Source organism: Numida meleagris, chromosome 27, assembly GCF_002078875.1.
Source record: "Numida meleagris isolate 19003 breed g44 Domestic line chromosome 27, NumMel1.0, whole genome shotgun sequence".
Taxonomy (NCBI): domain Eukaryota; kingdom Metazoa; phylum Chordata; class Aves; order Galliformes; family Numididae; genus Numida; species Numida meleagris.
Genome location: NC_034435.1, coordinates 2,802,894 through 2,821,826, shown reverse-complemented (window position 1 = coordinate 2,821,826; position 18,933 = coordinate 2,802,894). Strand labels below are relative to the sequence as shown.

At 56.5% G+C, this 18,933-nt stretch overlaps 3 protein-coding genes across 3 annotated transcripts; 2 read left to right on the top strand and 1 right to left on the bottom strand.

Annotated features, from left to right (window-relative positions):
• Nucleotides 54-5,235, top strand: R3HDM4 (R3H domain containing 4). The gene is made up of 8 exons (XM_021378472.1): nt 54-301; nt 1,061-1,215; nt 1,337-1,458; nt 2,095-2,218; nt 2,517-2,602; nt 3,608-3,693; nt 3,870-3,925; nt 4,486-5,235. The coding sequence occupies exons 1-8, from the start codon at nt 69-71 to the stop codon at nt 4,587-4,589; spliced, it is 966 nt and encodes a 321-aa protein (XP_021234147.1). The 5' UTR covers nt 54-68; the 3' UTR covers nt 4,590-5,235.
• Nucleotides 5,740-15,184, top strand: MED16 (mediator complex subunit 16). The gene is made up of 14 exons (XM_021378449.1): nt 5,740-6,001; nt 6,180-6,287; nt 6,880-7,049; nt 7,776-8,207; nt 9,115-9,220; nt 9,941-10,096; nt 10,432-10,643; nt 10,908-11,114; nt 11,523-11,733; nt 11,942-12,075; nt 12,235-12,427; nt 12,682-12,898; nt 13,254-13,337; nt 14,395-15,184. Exons 1-14 carry the CDS (start codon nt 5,866-5,868, stop codon nt 14,519-14,521), a joined length of 2,493 nt encoding a protein of 830 aa, XP_021234124.1. The 5' UTR covers nt 5,740-5,865; the 3' UTR covers nt 14,522-15,184.
• CFD (complement factor D) lies at nt 16,146-18,067 on the bottom strand. The gene is made up of 5 exons (XM_021378478.1): nt 17,918-18,067; nt 17,498-17,651; nt 17,257-17,401; nt 16,761-17,018; nt 16,146-16,487 (listed from the first exon to the last, which is right to left on the bottom strand). The coding sequence occupies exons 1-5, from the start codon at nt 17,982-17,984 to the stop codon at nt 16,302-16,304; spliced, it is 810 nt and encodes a 269-aa protein (XP_021234153.1). The 5' UTR covers nt 17,985-18,067; the 3' UTR covers nt 16,146-16,301.

The following is an 18,933-nucleotide window of genomic DNA, read 5'->3' as shown; positions in this document are numbered from 1 at the left end:
GTTCTCATTGGCTTTCCCCTGCCGCCTCGCCCCGCCCCGCGTTCCTATTGGCGTACGGCGGCCGCCGCATGCAAAATCGCGGCGCGGAGCCGCGCGGCGACCTCGGGGCGCTGCTACAGCGCCGCCTCGCGGCGGGGTGGGCGAGCGCGCCCAGGTCCCGCCCCTTGGTGACGTCACTTCCTGTCGGACAGAGCAGGGCCCGTCTCCGCGGTCCCTTTAAGGCCGGAGCGGCGGCGCGGGGCCGAGCCATGGTGGTGCTGCCGGGCGGCGCGGGGGGGTGCGGCTCTCCGGAGCCTTTCCCGTGAGTGTGGTGGGAAGGAAGGGGGTGCGGGGCGGGGCTGTCCGGGTAGTGCTGGGGGCAGCTGGGCCGAGGTATCCCCGGCCTCTCTCCTCCGCCGGTACCGGGGCCGCACCCGGAAGGGCGCTGTCAGGGGCTGGGGGTGCTGGGGGTGGGCCGCGGCCTCTCGCCCTGCGAGGGGTGGTTGTGCCCCGGCCCCTGAGCGGCTGTCGTGGGCCCCTGAGCTGCAGCGGGGCCGTTGTGCCTGGCTGGGCCCGTCCAGCTGCTCTTTGTTTGTTTGGCTGTTGTGTCGTTTGTTGTGTTGTTGTTTTTTTTTTTCCTCTCCTACTGCTGCGCTAAAGGAAATCCTCACAAACCAGAGGGGGGAAGCTGGTGGTGCAGAGACTTTAGCAAGTGGCCAAAGGGCAAGCCAGGAGATAGTGACGCTTCCTGTGCTTGGCTGGACTTTAGTGAACGTTAAGAGCAAAACCAGTTGCAGTAGGTGCCCGGGGAGCTTCTTGCTAATAATTCAGTTGAACCTTTGTGTTAAATCAGCCAATTTATGGTCATTCTTTAAACTGTGTATACGTCTGAACAACACCCCGACTACGTAATCATTCCTAATAAAAGTCAAACGCCTCTGAGTGTATCGGTGGAGCTCAGGATTGTTGCTCTATTGCAGTAGTGCTCCTGGTGCTGGAGGCTAGCTAGTTTGCACTACCGTGCTGTCACTGTGAGCCCCAGGGGTCTCAGGAGCTCAGCCCTTCTGTCACATCCCCGCAGGAGGATTGAGGACTGCCTGCCGCCGCTGGAGAGCTCCCCGTCCAAGCGCTTCTCTCCCTCCAAGCGGAAGCAGTACTACATCAACAAGGCCATCCGTAACTCTGACCTCATCCCTAAAGCCAAGGGGCGCAAGAGCCTGCAGAGGCTGGAGAACAGTAAGGACTGGGTGGCTGCAGTCTACCCCAAGCCCCTGATTCCCTGCGCTGCCCGTAGTGAGGGCTTCTGTGAGGACACTGCCCCCAGGCTCAGGGGCTCTGCTGTTGCTTTCCTCCCCAGCTCGCTACTTGATGACGCTCCTGGAGCGAGATGAATGTGGCAACAGCAGTGAGGCAGAGCTCGCCCACTCTGCCACCCCGAGCATCTTCACCGAGGCCTGCAGCAACGAGACCTACGTGGAGGTAGGATGTGGCTGCCCATCTTGCTCCCAGTCAGGGCATGGGGTGCTCGTACCATGCTGCCCTAGACAGAGGGGCTACCTGCATCCCCCTGAGAGAGCCCATGCGCGTGCCTGATCTGGCAGTGGGTGCTGTGCTTTGGCTGGTTTGGGGTCAGCTGCTGTCCCTGCAGTACTTGAAGTGCTGCTGGAGCTCTTTGCACAGCTTTGGGCAAGCTGCAGAGGGTAATCTTGAGGGAGCTGTGACACTTCCTCCACACTAGGCCCCTTGCTAAACACCTCGGTTGCTCCGTACAGCCCAGCTGGTGTTGCGGTACCTGCTCCATGACTTTGTCTTCTGAGACTTGGCACCTCTCCTGTGTTAGGTGTTCGGAATTCTGGCTGCAGGGCTATACATGTGGTCTCTGTGTACTCTGCGTGCCGTGGAGCTCTTCTGCTCTTACTCAATCCAGGCTTAGAAAGCCTGATGTGTATCTGGCTGGATTGCGTGGATGGAGGTGTCAGGAATTGGACTCCCTGCAGAAAACCACCTTCTTGTTGGCTCTGAGTGCCAAACATCCATCTCCTCGAGGCAGAGGCTTGGGAGTGCCGGGGAGCTCCCCGTGATGTCTGCAGTGGGGCTTGGTGCTTGTGTTGTCAGATCTGGAATGACTTCATGAACCGGTCAGGAGAAGAGCAAGAGCGTGTCCTGCTTTACCTGGAGGAGGAGGCCAGGAAGAAGCACAAGAGGAAGCTGCCCTTGAAGAACAAAGAGAAGTGGAAAGGTGCCGGATGGGGAGAGCCTCTCCCTTCCCTTCCTTGCATGTGCTTTGGGAAGGGTGCTTTTCCCTGAGGTGCTCCCTGCACCATCCAGCCCTGGCAGGGCCAGGGAATGACAACGCCTGGAGGGATTAGGGGCCCCACAAACCCCATCATGAACCCGAGTGGGGGCTTGTGTGGGCCATCCATGGCTATGGTGGCTGGCTGGGGTCCTGGAGGCACGTTGGGTGCCCCGGTGAGGTGGTGCTGTGGGGCTGCAGACCCCATCCAAGTCCCTTCTTTTTTTCCCTCCGCTGGTTCCAGAGCACCCTGCCTACACACCCAAGGAGTGCTTCCAGCGCATCAGCCGCCGCCTGCGCTCCACCCTGAAGCGGGGCAGGATCCCTATGGTGAGCTGGGGACATGGGGGTGGGGGCAGAGCACTGGGACGTGTTCTGGTGCTGTTCCTGAGCTGCGGGTGGGTGCTGAGTTCCTGGGAATACACACCTGCTCTCATGTGACCCATGGCTCAGTGGCATGCTGGCAGCAGATGTTCAGCTCCCTGTGCAGAGAGGTTTTCCTGGTTTAGCTGAGGTTTTCTGGGACTTGCAGGGTGTTTTTTACCTGGTTGCTTCCCTGTCTCAGCTCAGTAAGTGATGGGGAAACCAAGCATGCTCGCCAACTGGAGCAGCAGTCCAACCTTTGGGGTCTTCAGACTTGTCTATGCATGGATGCTTTGAAAAACTCAAATGCCTTTTGAAAGAGGTCAGACTGCATAATATGCTAAGCAGGCAAACTCGTGCTGCAACACAGTGGCCTTGTGCCCAAGCCCAGGGTGCCTGGCTCCCTGCTCCCTTCTCAATGGTGCTATTTTCCTGCTCTGTTTGTTTTCCGTGTTCTAATTAGAGCTCTGTCTCTAAAAGCAGCCTCAGCTTCTCCTGCCTCTTGGCATCTTCTCAATTTGCTCTTAACTGAGACTCTGCTGCTTGTCTCTGGGGTCACAGTGCTCTGGAGAGCTTCACTCCAGCTGAACTTTGGCTGTCAGGAGTGGAGGAGATGCAAGGCTCAAGGCTATTCTGGCTGTTGCTGCTTCACGTGTGAGGGACGATGCCAGCATTTGGCACATGAAGTGTGGAGCTGGCAGGGCTGGATTCCCTTCTGCTCTGGGCCTCACTGCCACGTGCCTCCCTTCTGTCCTGCATCTCCTGCCATGCTTTGGGCTGTGTGGATGTAGCAAGGGACAACGGTTGAGATAGCCAAGTATTTGCTGGCTGGGACTGCAGCTCTTCAAAGGCAAAGCCCTCCAGCTGTGGGGCATGGAGCTACCTGGGGACAGGCAGCTTGGGTATGGCATACTGTCCTCTGAGGAGAGGGATTTGCCCTCTCCTCACTGATTCTTTTGCTCCTCCTTGCAGGGGATGCTGGAGTGCCTGGAGGAGGAGCTGCTGACCTTCTTTTCTGTCACTCCACACTCTGTGTACACGGCACTGATGGACAACAGGTATCCCTGTCGTGGGCACACGAGGGAGGACTGAGCCCAGAGCTGGGGCAACCCCACATGGGGCTCCTGGCTCCTTGTGCTCCCGCTCTGATCCTCGGGCTCCCTGGCACAGCTCAGGGAAGGGCAGTGCTGGTGTGAAGCACATCAGCTCTAACCTGGTCCCCTGCCTCCCCCAGCTTTGAGCGACTCCTGCTCCACGCACTCTGCCAGTACATGGACCTCGTCTCTGCCAGTAAGAGCCTCATGTTTGGTTTTGTTTTTTGTTTTTTACTTTTAGTTGCTATCTCCCCTCTCCAGCCTAGCTTCTTCCTCCCTGCCTTCCCTGGCCCCACCTCTCCCTGCAGCTTGCAGATAACCATACTCTGCTGCTTCCCTGCACCAGGCTGTGGCCTCTGGACCAGGACCATGGCCAGAGCAGCTCTACCTTTTGATGCCACATGCAGCAGTGCTTACATTCCCCTCTTGTTTCTGGTCTCAGTTGGCCCAAAGCAGCTCACTGTGCTCAGCCCCACGCACTGCCTCCTCCCACAGAGCCTGGCCGTGGGTTTCTCTGGAGGTGTTGTTGCCACGGCAGGGGAGGGAAGCTCTGTCTCTGCAGAGGATTTAGCTGTTTGTTCAAAACAGCATGAGAGCCCTGATAGTATGAAGCAAAGTGGGTGCTGGTGGGAGGGGTCTGGAGGTGGCAGCTCATCTCTGCAAGGCATGAAACAGAACCACAGGGCCCAGTGGGCTGCTGAGAGGGGCTGGGCTGTGAGTTGCAGCATTGTATTAACTCTTCCATCTTGCCCCCAGGTTCAGACATCGAAGGGAAACGCCAAATGAAAGTGAGCAACAAGCACCACGTCTTCCTGCCCCCAGAGCTGCTGCTTTCGGACTACCTGGAGCAGTTCAGCTGACAGCCAGGGGCTGCCCTGCCCCATGCTCAGCACACTGAAGGCTTTGCTTGCCCGCTGACGGCCTCCATGGGCCCCGCTCCTTGTGACCTGCACATGGGGCTCATCCTTTCCCCACCGAGTGGGCTGAGCCTCCTTGTCAGTGCTGCGCTGTGTTGTGGGGCTGCAGCTGGGTCCTGGCAGGAGTCACACTTCCTGGCCCTGTCCGTGCGCCCGCAGCATGTGTGCTTTTAATGATGCCAGGCCCGTGGCACGCTGCTGGGCTGGATGCTTCTGGGCTCAGCCAGCGGAAGCGCCTGGGGCCCGTGGGGCGGCCCTGCCTGCGTTCTGACACCTCCATGGCAGGCGCAGCCCTCAGGCACTGCTGGAGCTGGCTGGCCGCAGCCCTGCCTGCATGGAACAGGGCTGTTTTTAAATGTAATATAGCTGTCTTTTTATGTGTATATTTGTATGTGGGGGGGGAGGGGGGGGGGAGGGAGAATGGCTCGCCCCAGGTGTGTGCTTTGTGCAGCCACCTGCAGCAGCCTGGGGTGTGAGCAAGGGTGGTGCCTTGTGTTTGTGTGCGTGTGCGTGCGTCAGAAACGGGTGGCGTTCATGCCAGGACAATAAAAATGTGGTGCTCCAAATGCCTGCGGCTTGTGCGTTGGGGTTCTGGGAGGGGAAGGAAGGCTGTGGGGCCGGGGTGGGCCTGGGGTCTGGTGCTGAGCTAAAAGGGATGAGGTTTTGTAACCACCCCCCCTCCGGAAAGAAAAAAAAATATGGAACGCTTCACGAATTTGCGTGTCATCCTTGCGCAGGGGCCATGCTAATCTTCTCTGTATCGTTCCAATTTTAGTATATGTGCTGCCGAAGCGAGCACGATTTCTCACCCTCCCACAGGGGTATTTAAAGTCCTATAAGTTAATCTTCTTCAGGATAGAGTGACTTCTTTCTTCCCTTCCTAAAACACCGCTGCTTTGCAACACATTCACTTTAACTGGAAACACCCTAATTCTTACATTTTTCGCCGCAATCTTTCCACGTTCGAAATCTTTTTTTCACTCCTCGCACCGTACTGCTTCTGGTAGCTCCTTATGCAAATTAACACCCGGCAGTGAGGACCTCCGCCAGGGCTGTCCGCGGCAGTGCCTGAAGGAGAGCGGCGCGGCGCGGGCAGCCCGCGGGGTCCTTGCACAGCGGCGCGTGTGTGGCGCCGCTCCGGGCCTTTCCCCGCCCTGCGCCGGGGCCTTCCCCAGAGCCCTCCCGGCAGGGCCGAGGGGCCGCTGCCCCCGGAGCAGCGATGGATTTGGCGTACGTGTGCGAGTGGGAGAAGCGGCCGAAGAGCGACCACTGCCCGTCCATCCCGCTGGTGTGCGCCTGGTCTTGCCGCAACCTCATCGCCTTCACCACCGACCTGCGGAACGAGGAGGAGCGCGGTGCGGCCCTCACCACCCCCACTCTCTGCTCCCCCTCCCCCCCCCGCCCCGCGGTGCCTCGGCCCTCGTCCTTCCCAAAAGTGACAGCGCTCCCTCCCGGCCCCTGTCCTTGCTGCGGTGCTGCGGGTGCCCGGGTGCCGCCGGTAACGGTGTGGGATTCGTTTCTCGCTTCGTGCAGATCTCACCCACATGGTCCACATCATCGACACGGAGCATCCGTGGGACGTGTACTCCGTGAACTCCGGCCACGTCGAAGCCATCACCTGTTTGGAATGGGATCAGTCGGGTGAGCTCAGGCTCTTCTCATCCATGGAATCATAGAACGGTTTGAGTTGGAAGCGGCCTTTAAGATCATCTCCTTCCAACCCCCTGCTGTTGGTAAGGACAGCTCCCTCTAGACCAGGTTGCTCACAGCCCCATCCAGCCTGGCCTTGGGTGCTTCCAGGGAGGGGGCATCCACAGCCTCAATGGGCAACCTGTGCCAGTGTCTCACCACCCTCACAGTAAAGAATTTCTTCCTGATATCCAGTCTAAATCTACCCTCTTCCCGTTTAAAACCATTTCCCCTCGTCCCATTGCTACCTGCCCTTATAAAAAGTTCCTCCAGGCCCTCTCCAGGTCCTGGAAGGCCGCTATAAGGTCTCCTTGGAGTCTTCTCTTCTCCAGGCTGCAGAGCCCCATCTCTCTCAGCCTGTCCTCGTTCCTCCATCCTGCCACTCTGTGTGCGCTTCCCACAGCACCGCTGTGGGATTCGATGTAATTTGGCATTGCTTCACAGCCACAAAGTAATAGGCTCCATTGGAGCTGCACAAGGTGGCTTGGTTCCTTGGCCAGTGATTGGCAGCACCCAAGGTTCTTACAGGGCTGTGTCTCTGCAGGCTCCCGGCTGCTCTCGGCGGATGCAGACGGCCACATCAAGTGCTGGAGCATGACCGACCACCTGGCCAACAGCTGGGAGAACACCGTGGGCAGCATGGTGGAAGGAGACCCCGTCGTGGCCCTGTCCTGGCTGCACAATGGCGTGAAGCTGGCACTGCACGTGGAGAAGGTTTGTCGAGGGTTGGCTTGGCTTGTTGGTGGGGGAGCTGGGAAACCCCTCTGTGCATTTCTGCTGTGCTGTGGGCTGCTTCCATAGCGCTGGGCAAGTCAGGTAGGGGGCTCTTTCAAGTTGAAAGTCAGTTTTCTAGCTCCTGCTGAGAAATACAGGTAGGGTGCCTCATTTCTCTTGGTGCTTTAAGCTTGTCTTAGTCTGCCTGTTTCAATCTCCATGGCTGTAAAATGGAGATAAAAGCACGTGCTTGCCTACAAGTGGTACTTCTGAAGAAACACATTTGAGGTAAGGAGGTTTGTTCCAGGGATTTGGTAACGGGAGCTGTGTGTGCACGTAGATCAGCTGCTGGTTTAGAAGCGTGTCTAATTCTGAAGCAAAAATGAGAAAGTCTGTCAAGTACAAATTAACATTCTGCATTTTCAAGTGTTAACTCTTGCGGTGTAACAATAAGAGAAGTGTTTTCCCCTTTTAGTACTGGAGAAACCGAGGCACAGAAACGTGATGGGGTTGTGCATTGTGTTGGGCAGCAGCTGGTACTGCTATAACTTGGGGAGAAGCCTTTGCCACAGCCACATCGCAGAGCTGGGTGCATGGGCCCCATGCCTGCGCTCTGTTTAGCTCTGCTGACCGTGCTGCAGTGACTTGGGGAGCAGAGCTCTGCAGCTGTGGGTGCGCTGCAGGCATCGGGTGCTAACCTCTTTGTGTTACCATCTTCATTCACAGTCTGGAGCATCGAACTTCGGGGAGAAGTTTTCCAGGGTCAAATTCTCTCCGTCGCTGACGCTGTTTGGTGGGAAGCCCATGGAGGGCTGGATCGCTGTGACCATCAGTGGTCTGGTGACTGTCTCCCTCCTCAAGCCCAACGGGCAGGTGCTGACGTCCACAGAAAGCCTGTGCCGCCTCCGCTGCCGTGTGGCCTTGGCAGATGTCGCCTTCACTGGTGGGGGAAACATTGTGGTGGCCACGTCGGATGGCAGCAGTGCCTCCCCTGTCCAGTTCTACAAGGTCTGCGTGAGCGTGGTGAATGAGAAATGCAAGATAGACACTGAAATCCTACCTTCCCTTTTCATGCGCTGCACCACGGACCCTGCCCGCAAGGACAAGTACCCAGCAATCACTCACCTGAAATTCCTTGCTCGGGACATGTCAGAGCAGGTGAGCATCTGCTGTTGAAACGAGCAGGAGTTAAGTGAATAACAAAGGAGACAGCAATTTATTCCTCCCCTGGCTTCGTCTCACAGCTCTAGGAGGGAGCAATCATGTCCTGCAGTGCCCTTTGTGATTCTCTGCTGTTTTTGGAGTGGCTGCTTGTTGAGCTTCATTCAAGCAGACTGCACTTAATAGAGCTGGGGGTGTCGTGGCTGAGCCCTCCAGTTGCTGGAAGAGCTGTTTGAAAAGCCCCATTCTTCATTAACCTGATGATGCATTGTGTTTATTTCATGGCTCTGCCATTGGTTGTTGTGGGAGTTCTGGGCAGGTCAGGGAGGTTCTGAGATACGAAGCCTTTCATCTTTGAGTCTCAGCTTCAAAGCTGTCCCTCTCCAGAACACTTGGAGCTCTTGATCCATGTGACTTAATTTAGCACCTTAACTCTATTTGCCAGGGCGTTGGGAATATGACTGTGGAAACCTAAGTGGTTCAATGAAGCTGAAAAACTCTTCTCTCTCCTGTTCTCTGTGGTTAGGATTGAGTGCCGTGCTGCAGAACACAGTGTCTGCTTTGGCTTCAAAGTTAGTTCTTTTCCTGCCCTTCTCTTCACATTTAGACCGTGATGAATGGGGCAGCATTGTCAGGTTATGGATTTGTGAGAGATAAGATCATTAGTGATATGAAGAAGCACAGGCTGTGATAACACTGCAGAGTTCTGCCTCTCTTTCGTTCTAGCTAAGGACTTCACCATTATGTGTTGCTGATACAATCCTCTGCTTTTCATTAGTGGAGCATAAGCTAATTAGGAAACAGAGCCTCAGAGCAGCGAGGGAGAAGGACTGAAGATGCTACTGGGTAATGTTCCCTACCGTGAATGCTGTGCCTGCATGAAGTTTGGCTCTCCCTTCTGCAGGTGTTGCTTTGTGCTTCCAACCAGAACAACAGCATTGTGGAGTGCTGGTCTCTCCGGAAAGAGGGCTTGCCTGTCAACAACATCTTCCAGCAGATCTCTCCTGTGGGTGAGTTCCAGCACCGTGTACTCTTAAGAATGGCAGCGTGGTCTGAATGAGCGTGGTAAGGCAGGGACTCCGATCCAATATCAAATATTTATTTGTTTTTCAGGTGTTCTCGGCCACACGCTCTGTTCCATCCATTTGTTTGCATCTTAGGCAACAAATGGATGGTTTCCAGGAAGTGGTTTGTAGCTGTTGCTTTCACTCAGTAAAAGGCATTTTCTGTTTTGCTGTGCAACCACTCTTCTTGCTGAGAGCAGAGCAAGCTGAGTTTTCTAAAGGGGAAAAATTGTGCAGCGTGCAGGTAGTTTCGTCAAGCTACCCTGTCTGCACATCTCTTCCACTTGATTTCAAATATAACAGCATCAAATCTGTGCTGTTTGCTCCGGTGAATTGCAGAGGATTCTTTAACATAGAGAATTGTTAATCACCACCAGCAGAGCCTTCCATCAAATCTGATATAGCGAAACAAGTGGTTATTTGTGCGGTTACTGAGCTCAGAAAAAAAAAATAGGGAAATACAGAATCATAGAATGGCCTGGGTTGAAAAGGACCTCGGAGATCATCTAGTTTCAACCCCCCTGCTGCGTGCAGGGTTGCCAAGCACTAGCCCAAAATACAGGGGGGAATACACTGGTCTACATAGATAAGTGTGGGCAGAAGTCAGGGAGGGGCACAGTTTTCTGACCCCTTTGGACAGAGATATCTCACTTGTATTTTTCCAAGTTGGAGACAAGCAACCCATGATCCTGAAATGGCGAATTCTCTCTGCCACCAATGACTTGGATCGTGTTTCTGCTGTGGCCCTGCCAAAGCTGCCCATCTCCCTCACAAATACTGATCTGAAGGTGGCAAACGACACCAAATTCTTCCCTGGACTGGGTAAGGAGTCTCTGTTTTTTTTTCTCTTAAGTATGTGGCTTCTGCCTTGCAACTTTCCTTCTTCGTCTTCTGAGCTTTTCCTTCGTAGCTGAAGGAAAAATTCAGAACAACATGTATGAGACATGAATACAGAAACTCATCCTGTCTCAGTTCCATGGGAGGATGCATACCTCTGTGAAATGCTGGTGCAGCCTCAAGGCATGAATGTGCCTGCAAGCCCACAGCCTTCGGGTGCTGCGTTGTTGCCACGTGCTCTTTCAGTGGCCGTTTTGCTGGATGAGGTCAGGGTTACACCAGAAGTTGCCTGCTCAGCTTTGGTTGTCTTCTCTCCCCAGGTCTGGCTTTGGCTTTTCACGATGGCAGCGTCCACATTGTTCATCGCCTGTCCCTGCAGATGATGGCTGTCTTCCATGGCTCTTCTTCCCAGCGCCCGGTGGATGAGCAGACTATCAAAAGGCAACGAACTACTGGGCCCCTAGTTCACTTCAAAGCCATGCAGCTCTCCTGGACGTCGCTGGCCTTGGCTGGCATTGATAGTCATGGGAAGGTAGTGTGCTTTGTTATGGGGGCTGTTCACCTAGGATCTCTTTTTCTCTCTCTAAACGGTGATGGATCGTTCAGGAAAACTCTGGGAATGTCATTTCCAGCTTTGTGATCCGTGTTAAACAAGGTGCTTTGCATCCATTTACTGCAGGGATTGTATCTTCAGGCCAGCAATGAGCTGCAGGTCACCCTGTGCCGTGCAGTAGCTTTTGTGGGAAGTTTTCAAGCCAGTTCTTGACAGGGGTTTTCCTTTGCCTCCTCCATTCAGCTGAGCATGCTTCGTATCTCCCCCTCCATGGGCCATGTGCTGGACATGAACACCTCCCTCCGTCACTTGTTGTTCCTGCTGGAGTACTGCATGGTGACTGGCTACGACTGGTGGGACATCCTGCTCCACGTCCAGCCCAACATGGTCCAAAACCTGGTGGAGAAGCTGCACGAAGAGTACACACGCCAGAGTGCAGCCCTGCAGCAGGTCAGCAGGAGTGGAATCTCCCTGGCTTCCAGCAGAGGGGGTGGGCAAAGGGAGAGGTCTCAGCAAGGGGTACACAGGAGAGGGCTGTAACAACCTGGCTGTGCTGCCTTTGAATGCTCTGCTTGGGCAGTGCTTGGGTTGTGAAGAAGCACTCTTGACACAGTGTTTGTTGTCACTAATCTCTACCTGCTGGAAAGTTCTGGCGAGGTATTAGAGCCCATTTTTGACAGAGATTCTGCCAGCATACTGGGAACAACAGAACTGTTCATACGTGCACAAAACAGTGCTCGCTATTCCAGCTGCTCTTGTAGCAGAGACGGAGAACAGAGAATGAAGCAGTTTGCTTTATGAGCTGATGCAAGTTCTACCTTCACTCCTGATTCTTTTGCTCGTGCCTCTGTCCATCAGGTCCTTGCCACACGCATTGTTGCCATGAAGGCATCTCTTTGCAAGCTCTCCTCCAGCACGATAGCCCGCGTTTGTGACTACCATGCCAAGCTGTTCCTGATTGCCATCAGCTGCACCCTGAAGTCACTGCTGCGCCCACACTTCCTCAACACCCCAGACAAGAGTCCTGGGGACCGACTCACAGAGGTCTGCTCCAAGATCACGGATATAGGTGGGGATTGCTGGTATTGGCAGGCCCAGCTTCCTGAGTGTTCTGTGTCAGGTCGTTCTCCTTTTAGACTCGATGTAAAATGTCGTAAGCTCACAGTCGCTCCCTGGGTTTGAGGAAGAGGAAAGTGATGTCTTTTTGCACCGCAGGGGCACAGGGTGAAGTGTGGGTCCATCTCCTGACTAAACCAGGTGCTTGGCTTCTGTTTCAGACATTGACAAGGTGATGATCAACTTAAAGACAGAAGAGTTTGTCCTGGAGATGAACACACTTCAATCTCTGCAGCAGCTCATCCAGTGGGTGGGAGATTTTGTGCTCTATCTACTGGCCAGCCTTCCGAACCAGGTGAGAGCCTGGGCTTCCAAGAGCAGTCTTTTATGAACCTCCTACGCCTCCAACCTCTGTGGCATCCTCTACAAGCCTGTCTTCTGTCCTATAAATGGACCAGCAGCTCTAGCAGGCTGAGTTTAAGCCCTGATCCCAAGATGTTTCTCCCCTCTGCAGGGCTCTCCTGTGCGGCCGGGCCACAGCTTCCTGCGAGATGGAGCATCCTTGGGCATGTTCAGGGAGCTGATGGTGGTGATCCGTATCTGGGGGCTGCTGAAGCCAAGCTGCCTCCCCGTCTACACGGCAACCTCTGACACTCAGGACAGCATGTCCCTGCTCTTCAGGCTTCTAACTAAACTCTGGCTGTGCTGTAAGTGTTTGCCAGTTTTCCCCGAACAAAAGGATCTTCCCGAATTTGGATTGTGCGTGATGGAAATAATTGCAGGGAGTAACTCTTGAGTGGGTCTGCAGTGTTTAGAAAGGGCAAGTGCAGCTGCCAACTGGATTGTTTTGTGTGCTGTGTTGGCGGATGGAGGAGGAAACTGCATCCACTTCTCTCAGTCTTTAACGAGAAATGCAAAGATCACGCCGCTTTTCTCTCTTTCTGCTTCATTTTCCATGCAGGTCGTGAAGAAAATCACATCACAGAGCCAGATGATACCCTGATAGATGAATGCTGCCTCCTGCCCAGCCAGTTGCTCATTCCCAATATTGACTGGCTGCCTATCAACGATGGCATTATCAGCAAGCTGCAAAACAAACAGCTTGTGAGGCTGCAGTTTGGGAAAGCTCCTGGGCTCATTGGTCACCCCGTCTCTTCCCAGTTTGATGCCTTTGTAAGGTACAAAGATCTGAAACAAATAGGTGGTGTGGTTGGGATCTCTCCAGCTCTGAGGGGTCATTGGATCTGGGGTGCCCGTGTCACGTGAGAGTTTATCCTCTGTGCTTGAATTCGTTTCTTAAATTCCCAGCCATTTGTGAGTTAAAGAACTGAAATGAGACGGCAAGAGGAGGAGGAGGAGAAGTGCTAATTTGTGTTTAGGTTTATGTCAGCATGCCTTTGAATCCAGTGGCACTTTACAGAGTGCATTGTCAAAGCCTGGGCCCCACTGCCCATTGAAATGCAGCCCATTGTCCTGGCAACAGCTTTTAGAAAATGATACCCTAGGAACCATCCCGTTCTGCTTCCTTCTTAGGGCACCTGGTCAGCCCAAAATTGATCATCTGAGAAGGCTTCATTTAGGAGCCTACCCAACAGAAGAGTGCAAGTCGTGTACCAGGTAAGTGATGCGAGCGTAATCCCTCCCATGCAGAGGAGGTCTTGGCAGGAGCTCAAGCTGCCTTTTGTCGTTCAGAAGCTCCCTTAGTCTCTGTTTACCATCCCAGCTGGTATCCCAGTAACTTCTCATGTGATTTATGCCTGCAGGAGGAAATGCTGCTTCTAAATTAAGGCTTCTCGTTTGTGGCGCTACCACTTGCATTTAAAGAAAGCACTTGTGGTTGTGTTTAAGATATCCCTGATCTGGAAGAGGGAGAGCCTTAAAATGCTTGCTGGAGAGCAGCACGGCTGACTCAAGATAGCTGCTACTATCATCGCAGCGTGGCTGGTAAATTTAAAGCCTTACCACCACGCCTTGCAAAGTGCCCACAGCTCTTTGAGAATGAACTTCATTCCTCACTGTCAGTGCTTGAACTAGCCTTCACCTAAAGGCTGAACGCTGCACCGTGGGATAAACATGATATTGCTGTAACAGCAATACACACGAGGGCAGATTACACGGGCAAACAGAGCCCAGAATTTGCCTGCAGGATCTTTATGAGGGATGGGAGCTCCCTGGCTCAGCCTGCAGGGCTGCTGCTGCCCCTTGCTCTTGGGGAGGAGGTGGTGAGTGCAAATAATGGCAGTATGGGGCTGGTTTGGGGTGATCTTTCCTGCTCCATTTGCTTTTGAAGTTCTTCTGTGCTGTCCCCTCGCGAAACAGCATCGAAGCGGTGGGCGCGCATCCGTCTCATCGTGGGATTGAATTAGCTCTAATTCTAATTAATAGGAAGTCTCTGTAGCAGGTCATTTTTGTAAGTCTGAGTGTCTGCTGTTTGATGTATAAAGAGCAGCTGGGGGCTGTTGTGTGGAAGGCAGCCCTCTGTTCCAGGATAACCTCTCCACATTTAGGACAAGAGGTTTTCAGTGCTCAGAAACATCACCTGCAAACGGCACGAGCTGGTTTCCTCCTCCCTCCTTGCTCGCTGTGTGACCAGAAGGGCCAGCATCTCTGCCCCGTTTTCTGCACTTCCCTGTCTTAGTGCTGGGCTGTACCTCTCTGCTTTCTGCCTTTCCAGGTGTGGCTGCGTGACGATGCTGAAATCTCCAAACAAAGTCACGGCCGTGAAGCAGTGGGAGCAGCGCTGGGTCAAAAACTGCCTGTGTGGGGGGCTGTGGAGGAGGATGCCCCTCAGCTATTCCTGAGAGCCCCTGCGTGGGGCATGGAGAGAGCAACGGGTGCCAAGTGGAAGAGCTCAGAGTGCTTTGGGAGCGAGGAGCCGCAGCCCTTGGGAGGCAGTGCCGAGCGCTTGGCGAGAAGCGCTTTGTTTTTTCCTTGCATTGGTTTTTCAGCTTTACCCCTTTGTGCCCTAAAAAGAAAAGAGGGGAGGAAGGAAAGGAGCTTTTTACTGGGTAGAGCCCAAAGGGAGCCCTTCAAGCTTCCCCGCTGCCACCAAAGGCAACGTCAGCTGGAAGCCAAGGGCCAGGGAGGAGGGAAACCTGCTGCCCTCGTGTGTCTCTGGGCTGACCACGCAGAGCAGCCATGGCACAGGCTGAGTGGGAACAGGGGGGTTTGAGGGCACAGAGAGAAACTGAGGACAGCAGAAGGAACACTTAGAAGTTCCTTGTGTTTCTCCTTTGCTGTGGGCTGCTTGGGAAGCGTGGCATGGGCTGCATCCTGTTTCCCTGTGCATCTCCGTGCTGGGAGTGATCTTGGCTCCTCTGCTGGGAGACTCCATCGTCATCCACATCCGTGTTCTGATGAATGGAGCGATTCTGGAGGAGCAGGAGCACGAGGCTTGCTGCCCGGAGCGAACCCATCCCTGCAGCTCTTTTGTAAATAAAAGTTCCCCTTCATTTCGTACAGAATGTTGGGTTTGTTTTCAGAACTTCAGCACTCGTTCACGTGACTGTGGTTGGGCCCCGGTGCTTCAACACCAGAGGAGCAGGGAAGTGGTGTTAACTGCATCGCTCTTAGGAAAGGAGCTGCAATCCCTTGCAAAATCAAATGGTTTTCAACCTTCCCTCCCGTTCTTATGGACACAAGAGGCCAAAACCTGGGTTAATGAAGATTGGGGTAAGTCTGCAGCTTCAGACGAAGCCGGCTGCTTCGAGGTGGTGGAGGAAGAGCTTTCCTAGCACCCAGCTCAGCCTGAAATCTGAGTGCTTCTGGCAGCTCAGTGAGGGTGGTTGGAGCTGAGCTGGGGCTTGGCCCAATTCCTGCTCAGCCCGATGCCCCTGGGTGCCCTCAGAGAGCACTGAAGGGAAGGAACGTGCCACTTCCTTCATATTCACATCCCTCTGGGAATGGGTTTTCATTTATTAGTGAGAAAGTTGAGCGGATGGTGAAGGGCTCGGCTCTCAGCTCTGATGTTTTTCTGTGGAGCTGGTCTGCGCCTTCCTATTCTTCCGGTAATTAAGGACAGTCAGATGGTTAATTAGAAAACCACAACTCCTTGTCAGGGCGGGTTTTCCCCTGTAAGTAAAACTCATCAACTGCGCGTCCTTGCCCATCTCCTTTCTCTCGGGGAGGGGTTTGGGGTTATTTAATGCCTGTGGCACAAGGAGGAGGAAGCAGTCCCTGCTCTGCTGGGCAGCATCCAACCCTGCCATACTGCGTGGTGCAGTGCTCCCCTCTTGGGGGGCTTAAGGGGGGGTGTGGGGGTCCCCCAGGGGTTGCTGGGTCTCTGCACACAGCTGTGCATGGAGGGATGGGACCCCAAGGTGTGGATGGGGATGATGGGGATACGGGGCTGTCCTGGCTGTGCCACCCCCAGAGCTCAGCATCCCCCACATCGCCCCCCACCCCGCTCAGCCCCTGCAGCTCTGCCTGCAGCAATTGGCATTGCTTTATTGCGGTGGTTGCAGTACAGATGTGTGCAGCAAAGCCTGCAGCGGTGCCCCCCCATCCCTGGGCATCACTCAGCACCCACTCCAGGAGCAGGATGTCAGGGTCCCCGTCCCCTCTGTGCCCGGGGGTGGGGGCTCAGCGTGCGGCCACGTCCTCATCCGTGTCCCCATCCCTGGAGGCCATGACGCCGTCGATCCAGGCGGCGTAGGGCGCGATGCGGGTGTAGATGGCCGGCTTCTTGTAGTTGCCGCAGACGCGGGAGCCGGCCGTCACCACCCCCTCGGCCACGCCGTTGCAAACCAACGGGCCCCCGGAGTCACCCTGCGGGGAACAAAGCTCGGTGCCACGCAGCTCTCAGGGTGCAGCTTTGCTTTGGATCAGGGTCACAGCCGTCCCCCCCCCCAAACCCCGCCAGCCCTCACCCCTCTCCTCAGCCAGGCCTGCGGGAAGCAGCGATCCCAAACCCCGGCCCCATAGGGACGCATTGACCCCAACACCCCGGGCACGCAGCCCCATCCCACCCCACATCCCCAACATCCTCCCAAGCCCCGGACGGGGTCACCTCCCCCAACCCGAATCCCCCGTGGCTCCGACCTTGCAGGTGTCCTTCTTGCGGGAGTCGGTGCACATCATCTTCTCGGTGATGGTGCGGTCGTGGCGGGTGCGGTGGTTGCAGAGCTCCCTGCTGATCACCGGGCGCTGCACCTGCTGCAGCCGGTCCGGTTTCCTCCCGCTGTGCGTCACCATGCCCCATCCCGCGGCGTCGCACAGCGTGTCGGCCGCCACGTCCCGGTCCTCGCGCTGGAACGGCAGCACCTGCACGTGCTCGTTCAGCTCCGCTTTCTCCTCCAGCTGCCACCGAGCAAAAGGGAGGGGGGCTCAGGGGGACGAGGCACCCAGCTGGGCCCCGTCCTGCAGCCCCCCCCTCCCCACCCCCAATCCCAAGGATGCAGCTGGAGGTCGGCATCGTGGCGATGGGTGGAGGTGTTCGGAACAGGGTGCTCCATGGGATGCAAAGGGGCCCAAGCAGAGAGTGCAGGTGGTTTGGGCACTGCAGGTGGTGGGGGGGGTTCTGGGGGGGGGAGCCCACCTGGAGCAGCAGGAGGTCGTCCCGGTTGTTGTGGATGTTGCTGCCGGGGTGGGCGATTTGTGCCCGCACGCGGTACAGCCGCTTGTGGGGCTCCGGCTCCGTCAGCGAGTGCGCTCCCAGCAGCACCTGGAAGTGCTCACCGCCCCTGGGAGGAGGGGGGGATGTCACAGAGGTGGGGGGGGTCTGCAGAGCCCGGGTGTCAGCCCCCCCCCCACCCCCCCAGCCCCCTCACATCACTCACATCTGCTCGGTGCAGTGCGCGGCGCTCAGCACCCACTGCTGGGCGATGAGGAACCCCCCGCAGACGTGCTGCCCGTCCAGCTGCAGCGAGGCCATGTAGGGCCGCAGGTGGGGCCGCGCCTCCGAGCCCCCCAGGATCCGACCCCGGGGCTGCGCTGGTGCAGGGCAGGGAGAGGCAGCGTTAGTGGAGGGGGGTGCACCGGAGTGCGGGACCCCTCGTGCGCTGGGGACGCGCTCCCCACACCCTGATCTCCCTGCTCTAAGTGCGGGGATCCTGCCTCAGTTTCCCTCGCAGCAAAGCACGGGGTGATGCTGCTCCACGTCACTGTGACCCCTGGACGGGGTCACTCCCCACCGACCGAACCCCCCGAGACCCCCCACGCTCTGCTCTGTCCCCATCCCCATCCCGTGCCACGCTCACCATGCACCGCGGCCCCCAGCAGCAGCAGCAGGGAGAGGACGGGGCCGGCAGCAGCACTCGGCCCCATGGCTGCAGTGGGCGGCTGCTGCGGGGCTGGGATGGAGATCGGTTTTATATCCAGTTTGGGGCCACGGGGAGGGCAGGAAGGGAAAAAGGAGGGGATTTCCGCAAGCGAGGCGATGCCAAAGGCGCTTAAACGCTCCGTTATAAAACGGGTCAAGAGTTCCCGGACAAACAAGTTCGGGAGGAAGCAGCCGGCCCCAGCTGCCGGCGCTGGCAGCGGCACGAGGGGATTTCTGCAGCGCTCAGGGGTCGCCGGCTGCGGGGACGAAGGGGCCGGGGTCCCCGGGGGGTGACAGCCCCTCTGCCCTTCTCTCCCGTGCCACGAAGCGGAGCCGCGGCCCCGCGGCCCGGAGCCCTTCCCAGCGCCGCAGGGAAAGGAGCGCACGTGTTCCCCCCCCCTCCCCAAGCATCGAGGAGGGAACCTCGGCTGGAGCCGCAGTTTCTTTTTATCAGCATCACATCTCTGGGGTTTATTTCAGGCTGCCGTGCAGTTATCCCGAGCTGCAGCTGCGCCCAACCCAGCGCTCCTGGCGCTGTCTGTCTGTCCCCGTCCACGCGGGGAGGGGGCCGCGCCGGGTGGGGGTCGGAACGGAGCTGACATCGGGATTTCTGAGCTCCGGGCCCGGGCAGAGCGGCTTAAAGCGCAGCGAGTCGGGATTTAACGTTAAATACGCCAGGAGATTTTTGCCCACTTAAGGGCCGAAAATGGAACGAGGGCATCGCGCAGGGGCAGGGGCACAGCGCTGCTCCCCGATGGCCCGGCCCTGAATACGGGGAGCTCCGGAATTTGGGGAGCTCCGGAATTTGGGGAGTTCTGGAATTTGGGGAGTTCTGGAATTTGGGGAGTTCTTGAATGCGGGAGCCGTGACCTCGGGCTGAGCCTCGCGGTTCCTCCCGGCGCGGAGCACCCGGGGCGGGGCGGGTTTGCTGCTCTGCGTCCGACCCCACGGGGG